Here is a 26,646-nt window from a genome sequence, read left to right as displayed (position 1 = left end):
ACAGGAGGGCTTCGCCCTCCTATATAGCCCATGTCGTATATATACGACATCGGCACTTAAAGGGTTAAAGAAATGGACGCCTCGATCTCTCGTCCTTCCTAGGAAATATCTTTGACGAAAGGGATTATTTCTAAAGGCTTGATAATGAGACATGGTACAGTATGAAGCAAGACATAATTTTCCGTTCGTTCATATGCTGTTCATTCTCTCGGAGGTCTCGCATCCCCTGCCTTAAATCATCTCTGACTCTGAGACAGGGGTGTAAATATTTCTGCAAGCGGAAATTGGAAAAAGGGGCAAAAAAGTATGACACGGTGGAGCCCCTTCCTAGTGGAACAATTGGCAATAAATAATCGGCCCGGTGAGAAAATATGCCCCAGATATTTAAGAACACGAGAAATTTTTATTTTCTATATTCCTTACCGTTTTTTATCCTTCATTTTCCCAAAGGGTATAAAAGTTCTCACCGGGCACTGAGAGAGACAATGTTATAAAGTAATTTCTTTCGCTAAGAAAAGAATAAAAAGTACATATTTTCCAAATAAGAGCTTTAAAAGTTTGCTGCCAACTACGAGTATACTATGCATCTGAGCATTGAATACCATATAGAATTAATGCTGTCTCCTATCTTTGTGTTCATGGCGATTCCACGCTGGTTCTGAATTCTTTAAGTGCCACTGTAACACCCCTGTCTCAGTAACTCAGTGAAAATTTGAAATCGACCAGCGGAGAAGTTATGAAACAAGTAAAACGTCACACAAACCGGGTCTGTATTTGTAATCTCTCAATTCTCGCTGGAGTATGGAAAAATTCACTTTCAAGCATTATTCCTAGAATTCATTAATAATTTTTTTTCGATTTTGACCGGGTTGACCTTGTTGCAGTAGAGGTGTCAAAATACCGACAGTTCTCCAAGGGCCGTAACCTTCGATACAGATACTTTTGCTTGCTTCGTTTTTGTATTTTTGGAATCTTCCTTAAATTCTGCGTCGATCAGTACGCACTTAAAGCAGAACCAAGGCCACCGGAGCCTTTGAAAGTCAAACTTTCGATGAAATTCAATGAAGTCAAATTTCTGAAAATGGTTTGACAGTGAACGTGTTAGAGTTAGGTTATTCTTTGTAATTTTTTCACCGGTTTCCCGGGTCACTGATACAGGGGTGTATCATACGTTTTCTCTTATCATTTTGTCGACAAATCTTAGAGTCAACCAGAGCGTTATTGATAATCTTCCTCCTCTCTCAAGTATCTAAGATTGTTCAGTACCACCTGAAATAACGGAAAAACAAAAATATACGATGATCAGGTAAATTTCTCTACTCTTTTTATCGGCCCAGCTATATCACACCCAGTATCGCTGCGAAACTGGAAAAAGTTAGCTTTTCATGGGGCATTAGTAGAAGTTCAGTGGATACTTGAGACAGGGGTATTCTATGGACGCTAAACGTCAAAACAACGTTCTTTTATAACGTCCGTAAAACAACGGGATATGTACACTGGTTTTTATCGGGCGAATTTTCTATTAACCTAACCTAGCCAGTGAATGTGAAACAGAGGTGTGGGTATGCTAGACTCTTCTGGGATTAAAAGAAATACGCACCTGCTTGGTATGATATTTTTCTGCTTTTAAATTCAATGCTATCTATCGTAACCGCGGAATATAACGACCATGTGTTTGTGTTGACTCTATCGGTCGATGCTTCGATGAAAATTTTATATTTTCGTAAGTTGTCCAGTTTCTCTAATGCCCTTCTTTTTTAATCATTTATTTACTTCTCCCTTTTCATTTTATCTGGAACGAAACGCAAACGTTAGATAAAAAAACAAACTTGGATTTAGCTAATGTAGTCAGACCTTTCAGAGACGTTTCATTTTCTTACATTGCACTTTCTATCGTGCATTCAACCAACACTTTTCATAGCGCACACTAATCAAAATTTTATTATCAATGATACTAAACGTACTACCCAAATATATATCCCTTAAGTATTACATTTTTATGACGCTCCATCTAATGAATAATTACTTTGTGAGAATTGCATGAATTCAAATTATAACTTCGGCAAAACGTAATTTTTGAAAAATGGTATTGCTCCACCACAGAATATAGAGAGTGTTTGTTTATGTTGCGAATGGCGCCCCGTCAATTTCTATCCACTTCACCCCGAAACGAGTGACTCGATTTTCTTGTATTCGATTGAAGATTGTTCCTCGTAGAAGAAACTTTTGAAAATGAAATTTTCTACACTCGCGAATTAGACCCCAGTGGTAAAATAAAACGACTTCATTTAGAGGTAGACTCATTTTGGAAGAACAAATTTTTGGAAAACAGTCGAAATCTATCCGAATCACCCCGTCTTACGGTATGTGAAAATACAGTCTGTCGTCTCAGTCAGCATCGTACAGTCTTAAAAAATATCATGTTTCTGATATGTTGACGTAAAAATTTTATATGTTGACGTAAAAATTTACTTTTCTGCTGCAAGCAAGAAGTACAAAGTAAAAGTATAATCTGAAAAACATACACTGTCTGACTGTTTTCTTCAAAAAGCTGCTGCTAATCTCTCTTCAAAGAAATTGTTTTGTGTTGAAGTTTGAAGACCTGGACCTGCTGACCACATATCAATAAAATTAGACAACTTTTTACCTATCTGTTTACTACCGCGTCCGTAAAAATTGTTCATGTAATCGTACACGAAAAAACGATCATTCGAATTTCAGCCAAAGACCTATTCGAATAAATTCCGTGTCACTTCACACGAGATCAGACGAAAAACATGGTGAACACGAAACGGTTTGCGAGGAAAATCGTCTTCAATCTCAATACATTTTCTCGAAGTTTTTCCTCTGTAATCGACGATACGAAAAGTCTACCATTCCCCGAGAAGATTGGTTCTCGCTGGGAGCTTGAATCCTCTTTCTTTTTGACAATCGTAGGCTATTGGGGTCAAAGTATTATACGTAAGTAATCGATATACTGTATCAATGTTTAGAAAAAGGGGTTACGCGCGCTCCAGAACGCTTAAAAGTACCGTAAGTTGGTCTAATGTCGACATCCGTCTTCTAATTTCGACACCCTTCTTTAGAGATAGGAATACAATAGAAACTGAGGAAGGTCGGAATCACTGATTGACTTTGCTTAGCGCGATGAGAGGAAAAATCTTTAGTCTATCAGTGATTTCGACCTTCTTATTATTCCTATCTATAAAGAACGATGTCGAAATTAGAAGACGGATGTCGACATTAGACCAACTTACGGTACGTTCCTCCACTCTGTTTGCATTGCAAATAATACTGAGGTAATCCAGGATAATCACTACGATTGGCAAAAAATTTAAGGCTAGTGAAAATACGTTCTTTTATTGGTTGAAACTCACTAGCATGTTTACATTTTTCGGCCGTTTTCATCGTGATTGATTATGCCGATTTGCTAGTTAACCTCACAAATATTTAGAGTGTAGAGTCTTGAGAAGCACTAGTGAAAGGTGAAAACAACAGCTTTTTAATTGGATATTCTTTTTGCGGGAAATCTGTTAGGCAAAACTAGAGTGCCTTTTCTGGGTAAATATGTCGGGGGAAAGTGACGAAATTTATAAGAATTTAGGGGCGACATCCATATTCAACCCTGCCACGCGTAACGGGAAAAGACCGATAGTTTTCAAACATACCTACACACCCTCTTAACGGTCTTTGCAAAAAAGACCAAAATCCAACACTTTACCCACCACTGTAAACATGTTTTATTCTTTTTTCTCAACTCTCATAAATTTATTCACAACTTGGCCATCCACTATGCTGAAAACTGAGTGCGATTGGAAATGCGAGTGCGAGTGAAAATCGGGAAAGAAAAACCAAATAGAGACAAGTCTTGATTACTCAAATAGAAGGCTAAAAGAATTGGCGGACGGTATTTTGATTGGCCCTTTCAAAGATAGATTACGTCACTTTGGTAAAAAAAATTTCCTACGCGCGCGGGAAAAAGAAAACAAATTTCAGATAAAGTTACCACGGGGGAGGGCACAAAAGCCTATACTTCGAAAACACCGCGACTGTATTCGAAGAAATTGATTGACGGTAGTTTGAATTTGAATGAAAAGCGCATTCGTGGAAGTAGAAACAAAGGCAACTACTAGAAATATTCAGCTTTTGTAAGAATCTATTATTGGCTTTTCTTGGATATTGAGTAGAACATTTTATTTTGGTCATGATTGCCACAGTTAACTCCCACAAGTGGGATATACCTACCCACTAACGGTCTTTTCCCGTTACGCGTGGCAGGGTTAAATATGGACGTCGCCCCTTAAGGCGACGACATTTTTCCCAGTTGAAGACTATTTTTTTCCTGGTTTTTATCCCCGGCAGAAAATTTTACCACAGCCTCAGGATCTATAAACTCCAAAGTATCTGAAAAACACATTGGCCAAAGGGAATGGAAAAAGAAATTCCAAAATACTGAAATTCTAAAAATGTGAAGAAAAAAAACGAAAATCGAGTATATTGCACAGGCCCAGGGGGCGGGGGCGGGGGCAGGGGCGGGGGGCGAGGGCGAGGGTGAAGGGTACCTTTTTTCACCTTCACGAGTCCCAGGTAAATGGAACTTTTTTTCAAAAGAGAGTCCTACGAACGGGAGAGCGGAGCACCCCTTTTACCAACCTCGTTCCCTGCATATTATCAGCTTTTTTATGCTTTACTGATTGATAGCGCCCTTTTACTTCCGCCTTTCTGTGTATAGTTTCGAATGTTTTTATTTGAAAATCTAATTCGAACGTTATAGATTCGAACGAAAATATTTGATTACTGTTTGATAGAGAAGCATTTTTCGATCCCAGAGGTTCTGTTTCGCAGTTAGGGGTGTTGCAGATGTCTTAGAGATGTATTTGAAAGTTTCTAGATTGATAATTGAAAATGCAGATGATGTACAGTATTATTTCGATGGAGAAGAAACCACCCTTCATCATTGGATTAATCAGATTGAAAGCACTGAGTCTTTTTCTATGTTTTTGTTTCGATATGCATGGAAAAGAAAAGCAGAGGAAAGATGCTTAAAAAGTCAAGGACGTACCTTTGTCGCAAACGAGAGAATTGGGAGAGAACTTTTATAAATATCGCTCGTTATATGGTTTTTAAATACAAGACATTAGATTCAGTTACATTTCCCTTATTATGTTATCAGAAATCTTGCATATTGGCAAACATTCAAGAATCTCAAATTTTTTGTATGCAGTAATGAAAAACTGTTTGGCTTCACACGAACAATACCAAAAGCTGAAAATATTTGGATCATGTCAAGTAGTTTTATAAATTTTTAGTTCATCAGATTTGATTTTAGTGTATTTTATGGAAGGAACTCCAAATTAAAAGTTCATCTGAAAATATTTTTGTTGTTGCATTTCCCCCCTTTCCCTTTGTCTTTGACACTCCCTACTCCGAAAGTCATCTTTTCGACTGTTTTTGATTTGATTTTTCTCAGACAGGCCTGTCTGTTGTTGTTGAGTACTGTAAGAAGATTTTAACTTGAATATGAAACTCTTTACCTTGAAATTTTGTCTTCACAATTAAACCACAGTAATGTCTATGGTTAAAACCAAGAACCAACAAACAAACTATATCTTACTCTTATTAGGTTCTTAGTAGGGGGAGGGCTAATTGTCGGAGGGGTTTGAAAATTAATTCTAAAAACCCAAAAATAAGCTAAAATCAGGCTTTATAGAGCAAAATAAGGAGCCTTCCTTCCCTCTGTCAGTTGAAAATATTTTTACAAATTTAAATAAACGATGGGGGGTCCTAATAAGGTCCGGGGGTTGGAAGATTTTCGTTTTGGAGCAATCTCATTATTTAAAATATAAAGCACTGAGGATCCTTCACTTGCGATTGGAGTGATCTGAGGATTTAAAAATTGATACGAAAATTGATGTCATGTAGTCATACACGAATCTATCTATCTATCTATATATTTAAGTAACATTAGGCCCGTAGGCCCATTTTTGCTACATATAAAATACAAGATTGTTTAATAAAATAATTTTATTCATAAATATCAATAAATATTAAAATCATTCTAAAAGTCAAGGGGCTAACAAGAAAAGGGGGGTGATAAGTGTGTCCAAGCTTGGAAAGTGTAAGACTTAAGACTAAGAGATTAAAGTTATGAGATTATTTATGAGTTTGGTTGAATTGAATGCTAAGAAGTAATATAGTTGTGAATTTTAGGTGAGTAATGATAAAATACTATAAAATATTATAATGTATCTTCATTAATTAACGTTATTAGAAATATTAAATAATTTATTTTTAGCATTATACAATCAAAGTTTATTTTTCAACAACTCTTCTAACAATTTTGTTTTAAATGAATCTTCAGATGTTATAGTTCGAATTTGTTTTGGTAATTTATTCCAATATTTGGTCACAGTGGGAACAAATGAGTTTGAATAAGCAAGAATTCTCCCTAATTTTTGTTGGAAATTGTTTCCATCTCTTGAATGCTTTGGCAAAATTGTCATAGGAATTGCAATGTTTTTGTTGATAATTTTGTGAAGCATCATAATGCTGGCAATTTTGCGATGTTGTTCAGTTGATATCCATTCAAGTTTTTTGATCATTGCTGTAGGGCTGGACTCATAGGACCAATCACTATTCACAAAACGAGCTGCTTTTCTTTGGACTGATTCAAGCTCCTCTCGCAGACCAGAGTTGGATGGACCTGTAGGATTCCATACACTAGATGCGTACGTTATCATTGGCAGAACATACGTCTTGTAAGCTTGAATTTTTGCTTTCTTTGAACAACGACGAAGTGTTCGCTGTAAGAAACATCTCTTCTTGTGAGCTTTGGTACATATTGATGAAACGTGCTTGTTCCACCTCAACTTTTTGTGGAGTGTAAGACCAAGATACTTTGCCGATTCGACGGATTCAAGCTCCTCACCGTGAATTGTGTACGAGGTTGAAATGGGCTTCAGTTTGTTTGTGATTGATAACAATTTACACCTTTGAGGGTGGAATTCCATGTCCCAGTTTCGTTCCCAAGTTTGCAGTTTATCAAGATCTTCTTGGAGATGGTACATATCTGAAATTGATTTAATACATCTATACAAGTATGCGTCATCTGCAAATAATCTCAGTAGCGACTGTAGGAGTGCTGGCATGTCTTTTACATAAATTAGAAAAAGAAGGGGCCCCAGAACAGTTCCCTGGGGTACGCCAGACAGAACATCAGCTGGTTGAGAAAATGATCCGTTTGTTTAGGACAACTTGTTGTGTTCTATCTTTGAGAAATGAAACGATCCATTTCAAGCAATTCCCTTTGATTCCATAATGCTTGAGCTTGAGACCAAGTTTGTAGTGGTTGACCTTATCAAAGGTTTTTGAAAAGTCTAACAAAATTGAGTCAATTTGTTGTTTATCATTCAAGCCTACTGCAAAGTCGTTGACTGTGATAAGGAGTTGCGATTCACAAGATCTGTTGTTTCGGAAACCGTGTTGCTCGTCAGATAGGATGTTGTTCTTGTTTAGGTGTTTCATGATACTACTGTAGATAATATGCTCCATTACTTTGCAACAGATTGATGTAAGCGATATTGGACGATAGCTCTCAGGTGAACTTCTTACTTTGTTACTCCCTTTATAGACTGGTACAATAAATGCATGACGCCAATCAGATGGCAGATCTCCTTGGCTTAATGAGTTTACAAAGAACAATGTCAATGCTGGTGTGAGTTCAAGAGCAAATTCTTTTAGAAATTGAGATGGTATCTTGTCAGGGCCAGTGGCTTTCGATGGGTCTAGTTTTCTCAGAAGGTTCAGTACTCCGTTTTCCTGTATGTCGATTGTATCAATAGTTTCGGTTGACTCTGGTGAGTTTATTGGTGGAGTATTTTGGTTAGATGTAGAGAATACACTGCAGTATTGTTAGTTCAAAATGTCAGCTTTCTCTTGGTCATTTACCACAAAGTTATCACCTTTCTTGAGAGGAGCAACAGAGATATTATCAGAGCTCTTACTTTTGATGTATTTGTAGAGCTTCTTGGAGTTGGATGAGCCAATAATTTTATCTCTAACGTAGTTGTCGTGGGCTGATCGACATGCTTGTTTGCATTCTTTTATAATTGCTTTGTATCTATTCCAGTCAGTATACAGTCTTGTTCGTTTAGCTCGTTTGTAGAGACGTTTCTTACGTCTTGATAATCGTTTGTGGTTATCCAAGGTTGATTGTAACGTTGGGAAAGCTGTTTGGTTGGGATCTTATCAAGAGCTGTATTGAAAATTGTTTTTAACTGTGTCCATTGATCGTTGATGGAAGACACATTATCAAGGTTCGAATCACAAAATTGTTTAACATCTTCAGTCAGGGTTGCTTTTATATCTGGTAGGTTGGCTCTTTTCCAAAGGTGAATTGTCCGTTTTGATGTTTTTAGTCGAGAAGGATGGCACAATGTGTCTGCAAGAGGGATGCTTGTATGATCGCTTATGCCTGGGGGTATCAATAATGTGTGTTAAGAGTGAGTTATTGTTTGTCAATAAAATATCTAAGCAATTGTCTCCTCTTGTTGGAAAGTTCACTAGCTGTGATAAGCCACTTTCTGTGATCCAGTCTAGAGCTATTTCATAAATTTCTTTAGAGTATTGATATCCAGTTATAGTGTGTGTCTCCCAGTCAATGTCCGGAAAGTTGAAATCACCTCCAATCCAGATAGTTTTGGTTTTATTATTGTTTTTGATGGATTTCAAGTCATTGACTAAGTTTTTTAAGTATGTGCTGTCGCTTTAAGGTGATCGGTAGGCACTGCAAATTATTACAGGTTTTCTAAAAGTCTCAACTTTGATTGCTATACATTCTGTCTTTGTTGATTTGAAAATAGTGTCTGTTATGAGAGATTTCTTTGCAAAGATAGCAAGGGGTATCAATAATTGTTTAAGAGTGAGTTATGTTGTCAATAAAATTCTAAGCAATTGGCTCCTCTTGTTGGAATTCACTCTGTGATAAGCCCCTTTCTGTGATCCATCTAAGAGTTTCATAAATTCTTTAGAGTATTGATATCCAGTTATATGTGTGTCTCCATCAATTCCGGAAAGTTGAAATCACCTCCAATCCAGATAGTTTTGGTTTTATTATTGTTTTTGAGGATTCAAGTCATGACTAAGTTTTTTAAGTAGTGCTGTCGCTTTAAGGTGATCGGTAGGCACTGCAAATTATTACAGGTTTTCTAAAAGTCTCAACTTTGATTGCTATACTTCGTTTGTTGATTTGAAAAGTTGTCTGTTATGAATTTTCTTTGCAAGATAGCAACAACCCCCCATCCATCCTTTCGATCATTTCGGTAGGATACATATCCTGGAAGTTCCAGTTCAAAATTTTTAATTGATGGGTCTAAGAAGCCTCTGATCCAATCACAATGTCAGGTTTTCATCTAGCAGAGTGGGCCAAAATGTCTTTTTTACCCCATAAGCCTTGGAAATTCACCACCATCAGGCGCAGCATTTTTGCCTTAGCCTTGGGAGTATCATCAGTATGGAGGTTTCACTGGATGTGGATATATATGTTGTAAATAGGTTGTTGTGGCAAATCATTGCACATTCAAAACAGGTCCATTGAAGGTTAATATCTATCGTGTGTAATTGGAAGATGTTGTCTGACATAATATGACACATTTATGTGGTGCCTTTATCGCAGGTGTCACATGCAATTGCTTTTTGGTTTTTCACTGCTTTCCCACCACTCCACAAGGGTACTTTATCGTTTATTTGGCATCCCAAAAAACAAAGAAGGTACTTAATGAAGGCTCACGTTGGGAGATGCAGCCTATAATTTATCCACTGAATCCTCTTTCCCTTTCATTGATTTGGTTGATGTGCCAATATAGTGTGGTTGTAGATTTTCTTCTTTGGTACACAAACGTCTTGGCTTGTTTTTTATCCACAATAATGATTGATTCCATAAAATGAATGACTTCCAAGAAGTTTATCAGCAAGACCAGACAATTTTCACTAACAGCCACCTGGGTATATCGCTCAGGTGGGTTGGGCTACCTTTGGCTGAAGCCCCGGGTTTAGCAGCCTCTACCGGTATTCGTTTGTTATGTTTTCTTTCTTTAAAACTTTTGCTTATTCACTAATTCTTAATGGAGTGAATTTTTTTATCCGTCTTAGAATTTTGAAAATGGTTGAGCAATATATAGGAACTTAGTTGACCGCGCGCACATTATACCCAAGGAGACGCGCTGGGCTCGTAATAATCACGACGATTGGCAAAAAATTTAAGGCTAGTGAAAATACGTTATTTTATTGGTTGAAACTCACTAGCCTGTTACATTTTTCGGCCGTTTTCGTGATGTGTATTTTCGATGAGTGTGGAGTGTACACATGAATATGGCACATCCCTTAAAGGAAGTTCATTCTGTGATGGCCTCTCTTAGGCTAAAGGATTGAGGTTCAAGGCTCGCCGTGGGCCTCTAAGAACCTATCTTTTTTACAAATGCTTGTTGTTATAATTTTCTTTAGGTATAGTTTTGTTCTGGGGCTTCCTCTGACTTTAAATTGAATAATTTTGTCTTTCATTTGAGCATTGAGCTCGCGTGCTCTCTTGCAAAATTCTTTGATTGTCAATCGTTCCAAAATCGTGAGGTCTTCTGTTGCTCGATAGGGTGAAGGAGGGCCTATGTATGTCGTGATGGTTCTCAAGACTTTGTTCTTGTCTTCTTCATTTTCGAACACTACCTTGATTGGTCAAAACCTCCCTTCCTCCTCTCTCTCTTCCGTGAATACTCCAATCCTCTGTGTGTTTACAATTTTTATGTCCTTGATGTCCTTGTACTTGATAAATTTCTCGTCGTGAATTTTCGTTGTATTCTCGGGATCCTCCAAATGTTCTTTGATTCCATGGAAAATTAGGTTGCACGCTGTGGATTGTTGTTTGCCGACTGTTTCACTTCGAGTTATTTTCTCCACCTTATTCGATTGTTGATTCATGTTTGGATACAGCTTCTGCATAACTAAACTCTTTCAGCTCTTGCTTCTTTTCGATTATGATGTTCTCGATCTTTGTTTCTATCTTCTTCTCGAGTATGCTCATCTTTGCTTCGAGGCTTTCTTTGATTTCTTTTGTAATAACGTTGACGTTGATTTCAGTTGGGAGATTTCTTCATTTTGTACTTTCATGATGTTTTCACATGCTTTAATTTCCTTTTGAACTCCTTCGATTTTGGTGTTTTTGCATGTTTCAACTCGTTCCATCAGCTCTGGTGAGATCTTAACGCAACTTTGACATTGTGATTGGAAACTTTGAGATTTAACCTTTAAGCAAATCTGTATTTGGTAGATTGGTAGCTGGGAACATTTATAATGAACATCTCGGTGGCACTTCCTGCAGGTCAGAGTGTCTTTTGGTGTCGTTTCTTCTCTAATAATGCATTTTGTTGGGGTGCAAACCTCATTTTCAAGCAGCAATTCTTGGTCATTTTCATTGATTTTTTCGTCCATTTTCCTTGCGAGATTCGCCAACTTAAAAAAAGACAACGCAAAACGTCAAATTGACGTTATGAGGGGGTGGGGGGGTTTCAAAAGTTAGGTTTGACGTTATAAGAAATCAAAGGTATACCTTTTTGTGAAAATCGCAGATACTTGTAACCACCAACCATACTATAATAGGCTTTCGAAAACATATTCGTGTATGAAATACATGAAAATTTGCTGCTCGCATAATCCCATTGGTTCGCGCTATGATATCATTACATCATATTTTCATTGTTTGCGCGATCGAGCGAACCACATCGCACAAGTTGGCAAAGAAGGTGGTACGCCTAAAACACGGCACGTGGAGCTTTTAATTTCTTTTTAAATAAAGGTCATTAGTTAAAAGAACACATACACGCACGGGTACAACCAAGTACGGACTTTGCGACGGAACGGGAAAATTTTGATGAAAAATGGCTACAACTTTTGGTATACATCAGTACATCGCTTTACGTTATCTGTGGGGGAGTGGGGGGTTCAGAGGATAACGTCAATTTGACGTTTTGCGTTGTCAAATGAATTTGGACGGGTCCCCTTAGAGTGAGGATGACTGAAGAAAATGTTTTGGTCATCTTGATGTAACTGTCAAAAAATCTCAAATAAAAGTGGGTTAAAAATAAAAAAAATTTCTTCTAAAGGTGCTAATTTTACAAAAGGAGCAATGTGAGGATTTAGTGCCAAAAGTGGAGCAATCTGAGGAAACATGAGAATCGGTGGTGTCATGTAGTCATGCACGTACCACTAAAAACACTGAATTTTTAAAATTGTTTAGCCATATTGGGACCAATTTAGTAGATCGCACGCACATTGTACATACCAAACAAGATGCGCGCTGCGCGTGCAAAAACTTTACTTTGTCAATAATATTCTCAAGCGAAGAGTAAGGCTGTTCGTAAAAAATTGTTTGGTTCCCGTCACCCGACCGACTGAAAAATTAGAGTCTGAGAGTCGGAAACCATTTTTTCTGACAGCTGAAACTCCACCATCACCCTCCATGTTTTCTTTTTTGAGAGAAAGAGCAAACGCTAAACGCAAACTGAGGAACAGATAATGTGTTTTCTTGAAATATTTTTTGACTCATATTGAGTTACTTCTTTCCATTTTAACTCATATTGAGTTACTTTCTTCCTTAAAGTCATTTTAGATCACTAGTTTTACATTGACGGATTTCTATGTTATCATATTTTCCTTTTCTACTCCAACCTGATTGATTTTCTGTGAATGTTCATTCTAGATTTTTGTTGTATTTGTATTGTCTTTTTGTTTTGTAGGTTTTTGTCTTTATTGTTTCCATTTTGAGTAGTTGAAGGTTTTATACTTCTAGACTATATATATAGGCACATAACTTTAACAAGATTTGATATAATCGCTCTCTTTGTAACAATAAACTTAGTTTGCTTAGATTGGGCAGCAACAAAGCTTAATTCAGCCACCAAACATTTTACATTTTAAATATAAAAACATTTTAAAATAATGTATACTGGAGAAAATAAATCTATATTTTAAAAAAGATTCATGGTGGGTTTCCTATATTATAGGAAACTGTAAAACAGCAGCCATTTTTGTACATTTTCAATACTTTGTCAGCCGCCAAAAATGTCCCAGTAATAAATTTAAATCATTTAGCTTACATTTGCAAAAAACAAAATCTGATTTTGTCTATCCTAAGAAAAATGGTAAAGATTTAAAAACATGCTATTTTTTCAGCCACCAGCATTCAGCCGCCAAAAACGTACATGAACTAAGAGCTTATAACTTTTTGTATAGTCAGCCGCCAAAGGGGAAAATTATATCATTGGAAAGCCTGACTATTTTTCTCTCAAATTAGTCATCCTTATCAGCCGCCAAATCTGTTAAATGAACACTTGGGCAGCTGGGCACTTTTGTAAAGGTCCTGAAAAACTTCACTTTTTTGGGGGGGTAATTTTGACTGGCATCCCCAAAAAACAATTTGAAACCCGCTAATTCTGTTTTTCCCCGATTTTCAAGTCTGATCTTTCATTCCGGACCATATGGAAGCATCAAAACAAACCAGCGGAGCTTTTGTGAAGTGAAAAAGAGGCTTAGGGCGATCAAACGTTTGTATACCACCCCTTTCTAAGGAAAATTCTGCCCTCTTGGACTGTTTCGTTCAAACAGAAAATATTTTTCGCCCGACCAACCCACTTTTTGATGGTTGGAATGACCAAGGGATTTTTTACGAACGGCCTAAGCAAAGCAATTCTAGCTTTAAGATGGTGCCGGGGATTATGAGTGGGTAGTATTCGATTATCATTATCTCTTTTTTTTATTTCTGGAACTTTTGCAAAAAGAAGGAAAAATACTGTATTTCTTTGTGTGTTTTAGTCAGAGAGTTGTTGTAATACATTTTTTTGCTCAGAATTTCATGCTCTTTCAGATGGTACAAACCATTTTCGTTTATGTTGACTTTTGAAAGTCAGCTACTTCTCTAACCCTTATTTCCTTTGCAGTTTTGCCTATGGCGTCACTATTTTTGTCATAAAATGTTTTCCCGGGCCTAATCCGCGTCCTCCCTCTCAAAAATATCTTGTAATATACTGTTCTTTGGAATAGACTAAAAATGGCTAGGTCGTAGAAAAGATGTCACGGAACTCCAGGCTTGGCCCCCTACTATCTGCTCTATTCACATGCTGCATTCGAAAAATTTTCTACAGTATGTGGCATTTTTTTTGCAAACTTTAAAAAACTGTTTTTTCCCGCTCTTGTGGGACTTTAGTTTAAGTGCTTGTGTGCAGCATTGGGTACAAAGTCCAAATATGCGTTTCCCATAAACAGTTATGGCTATACTGCTCTCCTCCAGAACTCTCAGGTTTCTCCACTGTGTCTGTTTGTATAGCAAAGACATTGAGCAAATTGGGAGTGCTGTATACAGTAGAATAAATACAATGTACGGTATCTTTTCAATTTGTATTTGTGAGGGGAAACATATTTCTTTCTTTTATTAAGAAATGCTGTTCTTTACAATGTCCTTTAACAAAATATTTTCTATTTTACAGGCTTTGGCAATAGTTTAAAGATACACAACCAAGAGCGCTTGTTGAAATATCTAGAAAAAGGTGGGCGACCTGAAGGATGTTCATTGTTGACTGTTTGCAACCATGCGTCGATGTTAGACGACCCTGCATTAATGTGTAAGTAGCAGATGTAAAAAGGTTAGCAAGACCAAATTTGGTGGGAAATACCTTACTATTCTTTTGCTCTAAAAGGCTCTGTATCAAGAAGGGTTGAGGCTTGCTCTGTTGATAAGTTTTGAATTAGCTGAACAGCATGAAAAAGTTGCAAAAATTTCAATCAAACAAACAAACACTGTTAGGCTAAGGAGTGGAAACATTGATTCAAAATTAGTTATGGAAAAATAATACAGATATATGTGTGCAAATTTTTACTTTATTCACTCCAGTGGTCGAAATAAGCTTTTTTGTTGTGATCAGTTATTTTAGCTTGTGCTTAGTGTCACCCAAAGGGTAACCATGGCTTGGGCTGAGAGGCAGAAAATTTTGCCCCTCATATTGGGCTTAAAACTGTCTCATTTTGATGTTATCAATTATTTTTAATAATGAATCTTTTGACCGAAGGAAAGATAAGCTAGATTGTTTTATTGCCGACCCAAAAAAATATCAGCGCTTTGATTGGTCGAGAGCATCGAGATATTTGCGATATTTCATATTTCTTTAGTCTGGAAATATGACCGCGTTGACTTTTGGGGGACTGGGTAAGCGGCGGGAGAAAGATCAAAACAAAACAGCCGAAAAGAACTGACTTTCGGAGAAACTGACTTGGGAATCAAAGGGAAAAACGCAACAAAAATATGTTCAGATTAACTTAAATTACTTTGGAGTTCTTCCATAAAAGACACTAAAATAAAATTAAATGAACTAAGAAATTATAAAACTACTTGACACCACCCAAATATTTTCAACTTTTGGCAAATTTGACCGTGTGGTAACCAAACAATTTTTTATCAATGCATACAAAATAACTTGAGATTCTTGAATGTTGGCCAATAAAATTTCTCATAACATAACAAGGGAAGTGTAATGTCTTGTATTAAACCAAATGACGAGTGATTTTTATAAAAGTTCTCTCCTAATTCTCGTTCTCGACAACAACGTATGTCCTTGACTTTTCAACTCAACAATCATTACATCTTCCTTCTGAAATTCGAAACATTTAGAGCTTGACGATAATCAAGAAAGTATCCAAATTGTTTTTCTGTTGAAAAAATGTTGTTCTTTAACCATTATTACAAGGTCTATCAAGATCCAATGATGGAGGGTTTCTTCTCCATCGAAACAATACTGTACATCATCTGTATTTTGAATTATCAATCTAGAAACTTTCAAATACATCTCTGAAAAATCTGCAACTTTTCAAAACAAAACTTCTGGATCGAAAATGATCGAAAAGTTTTGTTTTTGTGTGAATATTTTCAGCGGGAAGTTATCGAATGTTTTTGTTCGAATCTAACGTTCGAATTAGATTTTCGAATAAAAACATTCGAAACTACACAGAAGCAGAAGAAGGCGGAAGTAAGTTTTGAAACAAAAAGAGGACAATTTTTTTGAGTCGACAATAAATTAGTTATCACACGACTTCTCGTGCAATACTCGATATTTTACTCGTTCCGAGATTTTACCGATATTACGGAAAAATCTCGGAACTCGTAAAATATTTCTCGTATTGCACTCGAAATCATGCGATAACTAGTACGTATAGTAGAGAAAAAGACTTTTTCTTTGAGATGTTTTGAAAAAAGTATGATTCTAACTAATTCTAATCTAATTCTTTCTACAAATTATGCCTCGAAAATGTTTGAATTAGTTTGTTACAAATACAAGGTACATGAGATATCTAGATGGAAAATGATTGTTCCAAAAGACTGAACCATCACTCAAATATTGGTTTCTTTAAATCTGAAAATTTCGGATCAGTGGTTTTTTTATTTCTGGTCGGTTTTAACCGATAACCGACTGCTATTTCTAGCATCTAATGGTATTTTGTCTCGATCCTCCATCTATTATATATAGCTAAATATTTAGCTTTTCCTTCAATTTCTATTTCAGCATCTCTTGTAAGAGGTAAAGACTTGCGAACATCAAGAACTATGAGATGGTAATTATGTAAATATGCTTCAAATCTTTTTTCTCTTTGGTTCATTTTTCTATTTTTCATCATTAATCTGGATTTTCCTCTACTGCGGGTATGCCAGGAAATTCTCTTATATTGTATTTGTGTATCTTCCAAAGAAAATCTCTTTCATTGCACTGACAGATTTTCCAAGCAAAATCAGTCATAAGGAAAATCTTCTTACATTATTTTTGTGTGATCCTTTCATTGTTTTTGTGTATTTTCAAGGAAAATCATTCACAGTGCATTCAGAACTAATTTCCACATTTTTTACTGCTCTCCAATTGTTTATAGCCCAGGGGGACATGCAGTTACTACAAGACATCATGAGTAGTAAGTGTCTTTTTGATGCTAACAATCTCATACCACCACCCTTTACAGTTACTACCTCTAGGTAGTAACTGTTTTCCTTAAAAAGTTTACGGTACCACCCCTTATTAACAGTTACTACCTAAGGTAGTAACTGTTTTCTTGACAAAAAAATGAATAACCATCCCAAAATTTCCCCATTTTAAATTTACTATCTGGAATCTGGCAGAACAGTAGTGCAGGGGCTTATGTATTCTCGTGTGCACAGGTTTGTTACAAGCAAACTAACTTTTGATCTGATGTCCTGACCCCTCATTTTGGGTTACAAAATTCTAACACCCCTGTTGCCATGGAAAATGATGTCATTGGTTACCATAGCAACAAAAAATTAAAGTCATCAAATTTAAAAAATTTTGCTCCATTCGAAAGAGCATGAAAAACTGGTAAAGAAAAAGGTCACAACCTATATCTGGAAATGCATATCTCAAGATATTTAGGAAATAAGGCATAATGACGTCATAAATGATGACGTCATCAAAAAATGAAAAATTGTCAAAATTCAAAAAATTTTGGCTCATTCGAGAGAAAACCTTCCATGGAACAAAAAATATTACTACGAAAAAGTTTCAAAATCATTTAAAGAAAGTATATTGATAAAAAATTAATATTTTTTTATTTTTGCCTGTGGAAGGTTGGAGCTTGGGGCACGCCCAGCCCAGCAGATTACAGGCAAAACTTAAAAATACCAATAGCCTCTTTTAAAATGATTTTTACCTTTACTTCCTAGTTATCTTCTTTCATTTTGAAAGTTAAAGCTTGATTTAAATAGAGCCTAAAACTGCATTCGATTTTAGTGTTGAAACATTTCGAATGCTTTGAAAATATTTGATTTCGAAATCCAAAAAGAGGTTTACAAATATCAGAAAATGAATACTCCCCTAAAGAAACAGTCAGTTGCCTCCTAATAAACAGTGGGGGATTTCCAGGGGGTAGAAATTGTACATCTGAAAACGCCAAAATATATGGGCTAAAATCAGGCAATTTAGAGTGAAAAAAGTACTTTGTGTAGTAATCAATTTCATCAAATTTGAGAAAGGGTACCATCCGCAACTACAGTTACTGCCTATGGGTAGTAACTGTTTTTCTTCAGACTTGAATTTGTTACCACCCTCAACTACAGTTACTACCTTTGGGTAGTAATCTGATGATTGCTGTAAGACATGAAACTTCTTTTTTTAACTTTGCCATTTTGAAATAAATTTATCACATTGCACTTATGTACATTCTAATCTAAGGAAAGTATCTTCATTGCATTTATGTACATTGACATTGAAATTTCTAGCATCTAATGGTATTTTTGTCTCGGTCCTCCGTCCGATATATATATGTACATTGACAAATAGAATAACCAGAAGCATTTTTGTTTTTTATTAAAAACTATATATTCGACCTCATTCACTAGAGGTCATCATCAAAGTAAAAATCTAATACAGAATGAGGATTCTAAAATCAAAATTTACAGAAACAAGCTAATTAAAATGTTATAAAAAATTCATTTAAAAAACAAGTGTAAAAATCTAAAATGATACCCATGGGACGCTTAACTGAGAAAACGATGAGACTAAATGGATAGCACAATAAAAAAGAGTAATTAACAAAGGAACTATATGTCTATATGTCTATATGTCAATACGCAACAAGTCAAAACACAAATTGCATACAAAAGTACAAGGTTATCATCAATGTTTAATATTAAAGATAAAACGTCGGCTTTACACGAAAACAATGTAGTGTATAAAGTACTATGCCCCCCCCCCAAGAGGATTGTGGAGAAACCTACATTGGGGAAACTGAAAGACGAATTTATGAAAGGGTCTTAGATCATAGTGGCAGAGACATAAATTCGACCGTTTTCAGACATTTAGCACTCAGCGGGCACGAACCGATCGCTATGGACAACGTTAAAGTAATTGCGAAAGGTTTCAAATGTAATGACACTAGAGAATTAACAGAAGCTTTGTTAATCACTGAACAAAAACCTTCATTGAACGTTCAAAATTTATTCAAAACTTTACAACTTTTTACGACATAGACGTATAGTTCCTTTGTTAATTACTCTTTTTTATTGTGCTATCATTATCGATTTAGTCTCATCGTTTTCTCAGTTAATAAAAAACAAAAATGCTTCTGGTTATTCTATTTGTCATTAAGCTGTTAGCCCAACGAAACACATTTCAATATTTATGTACATTATAAGGAAAATATTTCAACATAGTTTCTATGTATTCTCAAAGGAAAATTTCTTACATTGCATTTATGTACATTCTAAGGAAAATATTTCTTACATTGTTTTATGTATTTTCCAAGTAAAATTTCTTACATTGCATTTGTGTACATTCCAAGGAAAATATTTCTACATAGTTTCTATGTATTCTCAAAGGAAAATTTCTTACATTGCATTTATGTACATTCTAAGGAAAATATTTCTTACATTGTTTTATATATTTTCCAAGTAAAATTTCTTACATTGCATTTGTGTACATTCCAAGGAAAATATTTCTACATTGTTTTTATTTATTCTTCAAGGAAAATATCTCTTACATTGTTTTTATGTATTCTTCAAGGAAAATTTCTTACATTGCATTTATGTACATTCCAAGGAAAATATTTCTTACATTGTTTTTATGTATTCTTCAAGGAAAATTCTTACATTGCATTTATGTCCATTCTAAGGAAAATATTTCTTACATTGTTTTTATGTATTCTTCAAGGAAAATTTCTTACATTGCATTTATGTACATTCCAAGGAAAATATTTCTTACATTGTTTTTATGTATTCTTCAAGGAAAATTTCTTACATTGCATTTATGTCCATTCTAAGGAAAATATTTCTACATTGTTTTTATGTATTCTTCAAGGAAAATTTCTAATTATTGTTTTTATGTCCATTCTAAGGAAATATTTCTACATTGTTTTTATGTATTCTTCAAGGAAAATTTCTTACATTGCATTTATGTACATTTCAAGGAAAATATCTCTTACATTGTTTTTATGTATTCTTCAAGGAAAATTTCTTACATTGTTTTTATGTCCATTCTAAGGAAAATATTTCTACATTCTTTTTATGTATTCTTCAAGGAGAATTTCTTACATTGTTTTTATGTCCATTCTAAGGAAAATATTTCTACATTGTTTTTATGTATTCTTCAAGGAAAATTTCTTACATTACATTTATGTCCATTCTAAGTAAAATTTATCTTAAATGCTTAAATGGTGTATGTATCATTCAAGGAAAATCTCTAACATTGCATTTACGTACATTCTAAAGAAAATATCTCCTACATTTTTTTTATGTATTCTCAAAGGAAAATTTCTTCATTGCATTTTTGTACATTCGAAGGAAAATATATCTTACATTGTTTACATATAATATTTCCAAGAAAAACCACTTTTTCAGCTTGTGATTGCGGGCGGTTTTTATTAGATTTTTGTCTTCCCAAAAAGAAAGATAGTCTTTACATCCACCCGTCGCTCCAGTTTTACTGAAAATCATCAATATACTTGATTTACATGTTTTTTTTATAAGCATTGCACTTATAAGCATATCTAGGCTCAGATATGGGGAAAATTAAGCATATGGCAAGCATTACTTGAGCCTACGAAAAATGTTTTTTTCCTGATTTTGGCTTTTTTTGGCTGGAGTTTACAGATTTTCAGTATTTCCCTAGATTTATGCTTTAGATTTAAGCATCCCCTCAAGCATTTTTCAGCCTTATTAAGCTTTCGACCTAAGCATCTCTGAGCCTGTTTTCGGATTTTTGTATGCTTATAAAAAAAAACATGTACTTTGAATTCAAGCATAACTTTTTTCGTTCTTTCTTTTGTCAAGGGTTCTTGGTGCGAAGGAGATCATGTTCACAAACCCATTTTTCACATTCGTATGCAGTAGAGGGAAAGTAAGTAAACCCCCAACAATAAGTTGTACTACTTGAAACTTAATGGAAATCTTAGAAATAGAATCTGGTTTTCAAACGCCTTCATATGAATTGATTTCTGTCACCAACTCTTAGTGGAATCGAAAAGGTGTTGTCTCCTTTCCTGACCAGACTGACATTGAGCTGACGTTGAGGACAAAGTATTTTTATAATATCCTTTGCTGGATTCATTTTGTATAATTGTTTTTTTAAATCATTTTTAGGTGATCCCAACTGTTAGAGGTAGGTAAATTGGCATTTATCCCTCTTTGCATGGCCCACCATCAGGACTGGTGGTGACTGCTAATACAAACTTTTTCAAAAGAACTCATAACCCTTTCTTGATACATTATTTTGTCCGACAGATTAAAGCTTAGTCTAGCATGTTAGACGACTAAAGTATAAAAGAGAGTAGGTTAAAATAAACAGACTACAGGATATTATAATACGTACTAGCTATCGCATGACTTCGAGTGCAATACGAGAATTATTTTACGAGTTCCGATATTTTTCCGTAAATATTGGTAACATCTCGGAACGGGTAAAATATCGAGTATTGCACGAGAAATCATGTGATAACTAATTTATTGTCGACTCAAAAAAATTGTCCTGATGTAAATTTCTTTTTGGTTTGTTTTAAAACTTACTTCCGCCTTGCTTCGTTCTTCTGTGTAGTTTCGGATGTTTTTATTCGAAAATCTAATTCGAACGTTAGATTCGAACAAAAACATTCGATATGTTCCTGCCGAAAATATTCACACAAAAAACAAAACAAAGAAGCATTTTTCAATCGTTTTCGATCCAGAAGTTTTGTTTTGAAGAGTTGCAGGTTTTTCAGAGATGTATTTGAAAGTTTCTAGATTGATAATTCAAAATGCAGATGATGTACAGTATTGTTTCGATAGAGAAGAAACCCTTCATCATTGGATTAATCAGATTGATAACATTCAGTCTTTTTCTATGTTTTTGTTTCGATGCATGGAAAAAAATAGCAGAGGAAAGGAGTTCCGTAATGAAAATGTATGCTTGTAATAATGGTTAAAGAACAACATTTTTTCAAGAGCAAAACAATTTGGATACTTTCTTGTTTATCGTCAAGCTTTAAATGTTTCGAATTTTAGAAGGAAGATGTAATGATTGTTGAGTTGAAAATTCAAGGACGTACCTCTTCGAGAACGAGAATTAGGAGAGAACTTTTATAAAAATCACTCGTCATTTGGTTTAATACAAAACATTTCACTTCCCTTGCTATGTTGTGAGAAATCTTATTGGCAAACATTCAAGAATCTCAAGTTTTTTTGTATGCATTGATAAAAAACTATTTGGTTATCGCACGGACGAATCTTATACCAAAAGCTGAAAATATTTGGGTGGGCTCAAGTAGTTTTATAATTTCTTAGTTCATCAGATTTGATTTTAGTGCCTTTTATGGAAGAACTCCAAAGTAAAAGTTAATCTGAAAATATTTTTGTTGCGTTTTTCCCTTTGACTCCCAAGTCAGTTTCTCCGAAAGTCAGTTCTTTTCGGCTGTTTTGTTTTTATCTTTCTTCCGCCGCTTACCCAGTCCCCAAAAAGTCAACGCGGTCATATTTCCATACTAGAGAAATATGAAATATCGCAAATATATCAATGCTCTCGACCAATCAAAACGCTGATATTTTTTTGGGTCGGCAATAACAACTAGTTTCATTGCAGTTATCCTACTAGACCTATAATATTACTGTATAACACTCGTATTACAAACGAATCCAGCCTAGTTTCCACTACTTTCATCTTGCATCAGGGCTCACATCCTGATATGAAAAAAAAGTGGAGGGGCTGAAAATGTAGTAACTAAGGAGGTGCAACCATGGTTTGCAGAGACGGTAAAACATTCGATTTTGACCAGAAATGAAGCTTAAGTTGGAATTGTGATATTTTAAGAATAACTTTTAAAATAAAAAATGACTGGGAACCATGTCCCCTTGGCCTCCCTGGCCCTGGTGGAATGGGTCTTGACATGCTCTACAGTTGCTATTGTCTTACTGTGGTTATCTTTATTGTAATAGCTTTTCTTAATCTTCTTACGATCAAAGGTGATGGTATATATCAGCCAGCAGTAACGTATTCCATACAAAGGATGAATGCTGGAGATTGGGTCCACATTTTCCCTGAAGGTATGAGACTATCATTAAAAAATTTGGAGATGGATCATTGGAAAATTATTTCTAACTTTTATGAGCTATTCTCTAGCCTACACCTTGTTTCATGTGTAACGCACCTTGCATTTTGCCAAATTTCAAGGCTCATAAAAATATTTTAAGTGGGTCGGACAAGATGTCGGATCAGGATTACTTTGGCTTGAAAATTATGTTTTCGGGTCGGATAATGCCCAATGACCGACCGTTATTTCAAGACTTGGTTGATTTACGGGTGTTATTTTCCATTCTAATATTCTACGTTATTAATTTTTCAGGGATCGTAACGCTTGAACCAGTTCGCTTAAAATGGGGTATACCTTTTTTCTTCATTCGAGTTGATTTGGTCTGTTTCCAAGGTGCAGTTAGAATTATAAGAACTGAATCTTCGTGCAGGCAAAGCAAAATAAAACAAACGATTACCTGAGTTCTTTTTTAGTTAAACCGTATTTTGAGCCATCAATTTTTAGTTTGTTATTTATCAATTAAGCTGAGTGTCCACTGGAAAAAATAAGTTCATCACGAGTTTGTTTGTCGCAAAATATAAATTCAGACAGATATCTGGAAGTAACCTATTGTTTTATCTGCGATAGGGCGAAAAAGAATTAGCGATGAAAAATGAAAACGTTTTCATTCTACTATATTTTTTTTTACTTCGTCGTAAAAAAGAACAATAGATTTTTAATTCCAGACATATGTCTGCGACAAACTTATTTTTTTCAGTGGACACCCCAGCTTTAGAAGACAAAAGGAACAACAGTTTGAATTTTGGCAATCATCCAATCTCCATAATATTTATCGCATGATGTATAATATGTTTTCGATTTATTCAAACTTGGTCTGACAGTAATAATGAACTATATCGACGCTTAACTTTTAGGTGTTGGACGTATGCTGGCAGAGTGCAATCATGTGCCCATCATTTTACCATTTTGGCATTGCGGTATGCTGTTGCATCCACTGTTCTTAACCCTGACTATGTTAAACAATAAAAAGGGCTTTTTTAGAAACCAGAGAGTGGCCATTGTTAAAAATGGTAACCAAATCTGTCAGCTGGGTAAACTACAAAAAAATATACAGGATTTGCTTTCATGTCCGTATGTAAATGTGAATTTGAAAAATGAATTTCAAATTAGCATATTAGTTTTTGTTCAATGGTTGCAAAGGTTATTGCAGCTAAATAACTATTACACGGCTCTTTCGTGAAGTAGAATCTACGTGAACCCTTTTGCTCCCGAAATTTTAATTTCTAAGTTTATCAATATATCATGCTCGTGCTTTTCTGTCGTTCAGGTATGGAAGATGTTTTACCGTGTGCTGAACCCTACATTCCGAGGTTTGGAAAGGTATTGTAAAAATGCCCTTTGGGTTAGCTAAATTATCACTGCTTTTAATATTTTTCTTACGTTTGCTCAGTATTATAATGATTAATGTGATCAATGAAATGCATGTAATAGCTCTCTCTAGTGTTAACTCCCCCTAAGAAAGTAAAAGGTTATGTTTATCCCATTTAAGGCACATCTATACAGGTCAAAACAGAAAAACAAGTGCGACCAATATATTATAAAAAAGGCTTTAAAATGTCAGAATATATTGAATAAAAACTTCTTCAAAAAAATATTTTCACAATCTTTAATCAAAATGTTCCCTATCTATATCAAAAGAGTGGGCGTTCGAGATTCAATTCTTGAATTCACAACGCCATAGGGCAAAACCATTTCCAGAGAATCATGACTTGCACGTTATTTTTAGAAATATAATGTGATTGTAATTTGATCTTGATTATCGTTGCTCTTATAAACAACGTAGCTAAACATATTTATATTTGCACAATTAGTATGAAGATTCTTAGAAGTCCGTCAATTTCGAATTTGACGGTAGTGAAAACCCGACGATTTCAGGTCTACATACATTGCGAACTTGCCCAGAATACGCATATCAAACACTTTTGTTTTTGCTCGGTCTATTTTTGTTTATTATCATCTTTCATTGTTAGAAAGTGACAGTGTTGATCGGAGAACCGATCGAAATGAAAAGTGTCATCGAAGAATGTCAAAAAGACCAACTGTGCGAGGTTAGTACTATAGTTTCAAACTTTATTGTGATTTAGGTAGGTCAAATTCAGAAGGCGTTTGTTCCTTAAGAAGACTAGTAAAGCCAGGTATCGAAACTTTCTTTAGTATCTTGGTTAGGCTTGGAGTCACATAAACATCTTATTGTGTTTTCTTGAAGTACGCAACTTACGACAACCTATATTCCCTCTTTTTAACGACGTTTTCCCCCCACTGATCAAACTTGGTAGGAAGAAAAACTCCGATCTAAAAAAGTGGAACGTTATGTTTGGTTTCCTAAAGTAATAGACGATATCGGCTTAACGTGAAAACTCAGATTTGATCCCCGAATATTGCCCACAATGCTTTGCGCGGAAAAAAGTTCACGGTGAAATTTTTTCCGCACAAAGCATTGTGGGCAATATTCGGGGATCAAATCTGAGTTTTCACGTTAAGCCGATATCGTCTATTGCAAAAAATGTTTGCTTCCTTGAAAATAGGGAACCGTGTTGTATCGATAAAGGGACTACCACGCTCTTCCCATACTATTTTCTCCGATTCGGGGAATGAAAATAGTTGATAAAAAGTGTTTCGCGTACCAGTACTACATAAAGGTTGTTACTTAAATTTGGCTTTAGTGAGAATGTCAAACGCGCTATGTGGTATTTCCTCTTGAAAGTAATCAAAACCTAGGGTGCCATTGCGATTCACTGTGCTCTTAACGTTTCGTGTATGTAACTTCAATATCTCAAAACCTTAATTTTTGATGACTTTTGAGTGGCATCGAGCTGTAGAAGATGGTTTTATATTTCGGTTTCCAAAACGCAAGAAGAAATGTGGGTATGTCTCAGAATGTGAAAGCCAAACCAAATGTTGATTTTATTTCAAAAAAGGAATAGCTGGTGTTTGCGGCCTTTTGTTTCCTCCAATTCAGTTTCTTATCCTAATCCTAATGTAAACGCATTGGTCACCTCTCCTTGAAAAATGTCTTCTAAATACCTTATTTCCCTATTCTGGAAGAAAAAGTTGCACTCTTGAAGATTGACCTTATCTTTGGTATTGTGTTTTCTACAGGAAAAGACGCGTATCAAACTCACCAACGTCATTCAAGAGAAAATGTACGCGCTACAAGAAGAGACAGAACGTCTGCACGCTGAAAGGATCAGTTAACAGAGTGAAGTTTCTAGTCTATACTTTGTTGACAACCCAGCAGGTATTGTTTTTATTATCATGCTTTTAAACGAGGTAGGGGCACATCAATCATCACAATCATTTTTACATTCAAGTCTCTTAAGTCTTGTGTTTGAGTTTGTTTTAGCCCTGTTTTCTCATATAGTTTTATATCGAATTCTTTGTCCTCCGTTTAAAATGTAATCTATTTTTAATATAATGAAATTGTTTTAAAACTCAGTTTTGTACATACCTCTTGTTAGTAATTTTTTTTTTGAAAATACATGCATATAATTATTTACGGAA

General features: G+C 35.2%; 1 protein-coding gene across 1 annotated transcript; it reads left to right on the top strand.

Annotated features, from left to right (window-relative positions):
- Positions 1-2,739: 2,739 nt before the first annotated feature.
- On the top strand, positions 2,740-26,646 carry LOC136819138 (tafazzin-like). Its single transcript, XM_067075313.1, has 11 exons — positions 2,740-2,961; positions 14,529-14,663; positions 16,596-16,644; positions 20,858-20,924; positions 21,167-21,185; positions 23,018-23,098; positions 23,398-23,433; positions 24,000-24,062; positions 24,413-24,465; positions 25,116-25,193; positions 26,245-26,646. The coding sequence occupies exons 1-11, from the start codon at positions 2,778-2,780 to the stop codon at positions 26,338-26,340; spliced, it is 861 nt and encodes a 286-aa protein (XP_066931414.1). The 5' UTR covers positions 2,740-2,777; the 3' UTR covers positions 26,341-26,646.

This window comes from Clytia hemisphaerica, unplaced genomic scaffold (genome assembly GCF_902728285.1).
Source record: "Clytia hemisphaerica strain Z4C2 unplaced genomic scaffold, Clytia hemisphaerica genome assembly, whole genome shotgun sequence".
NCBI lineage: Eukaryota > Metazoa > Cnidaria > Hydrozoa > Leptothecata > Clytiidae > Clytia > Clytia hemisphaerica.
Note: the sequence above shows the minus strand (reverse complement) of the source record. Positions and strands in the feature narration are given on the sequence as shown.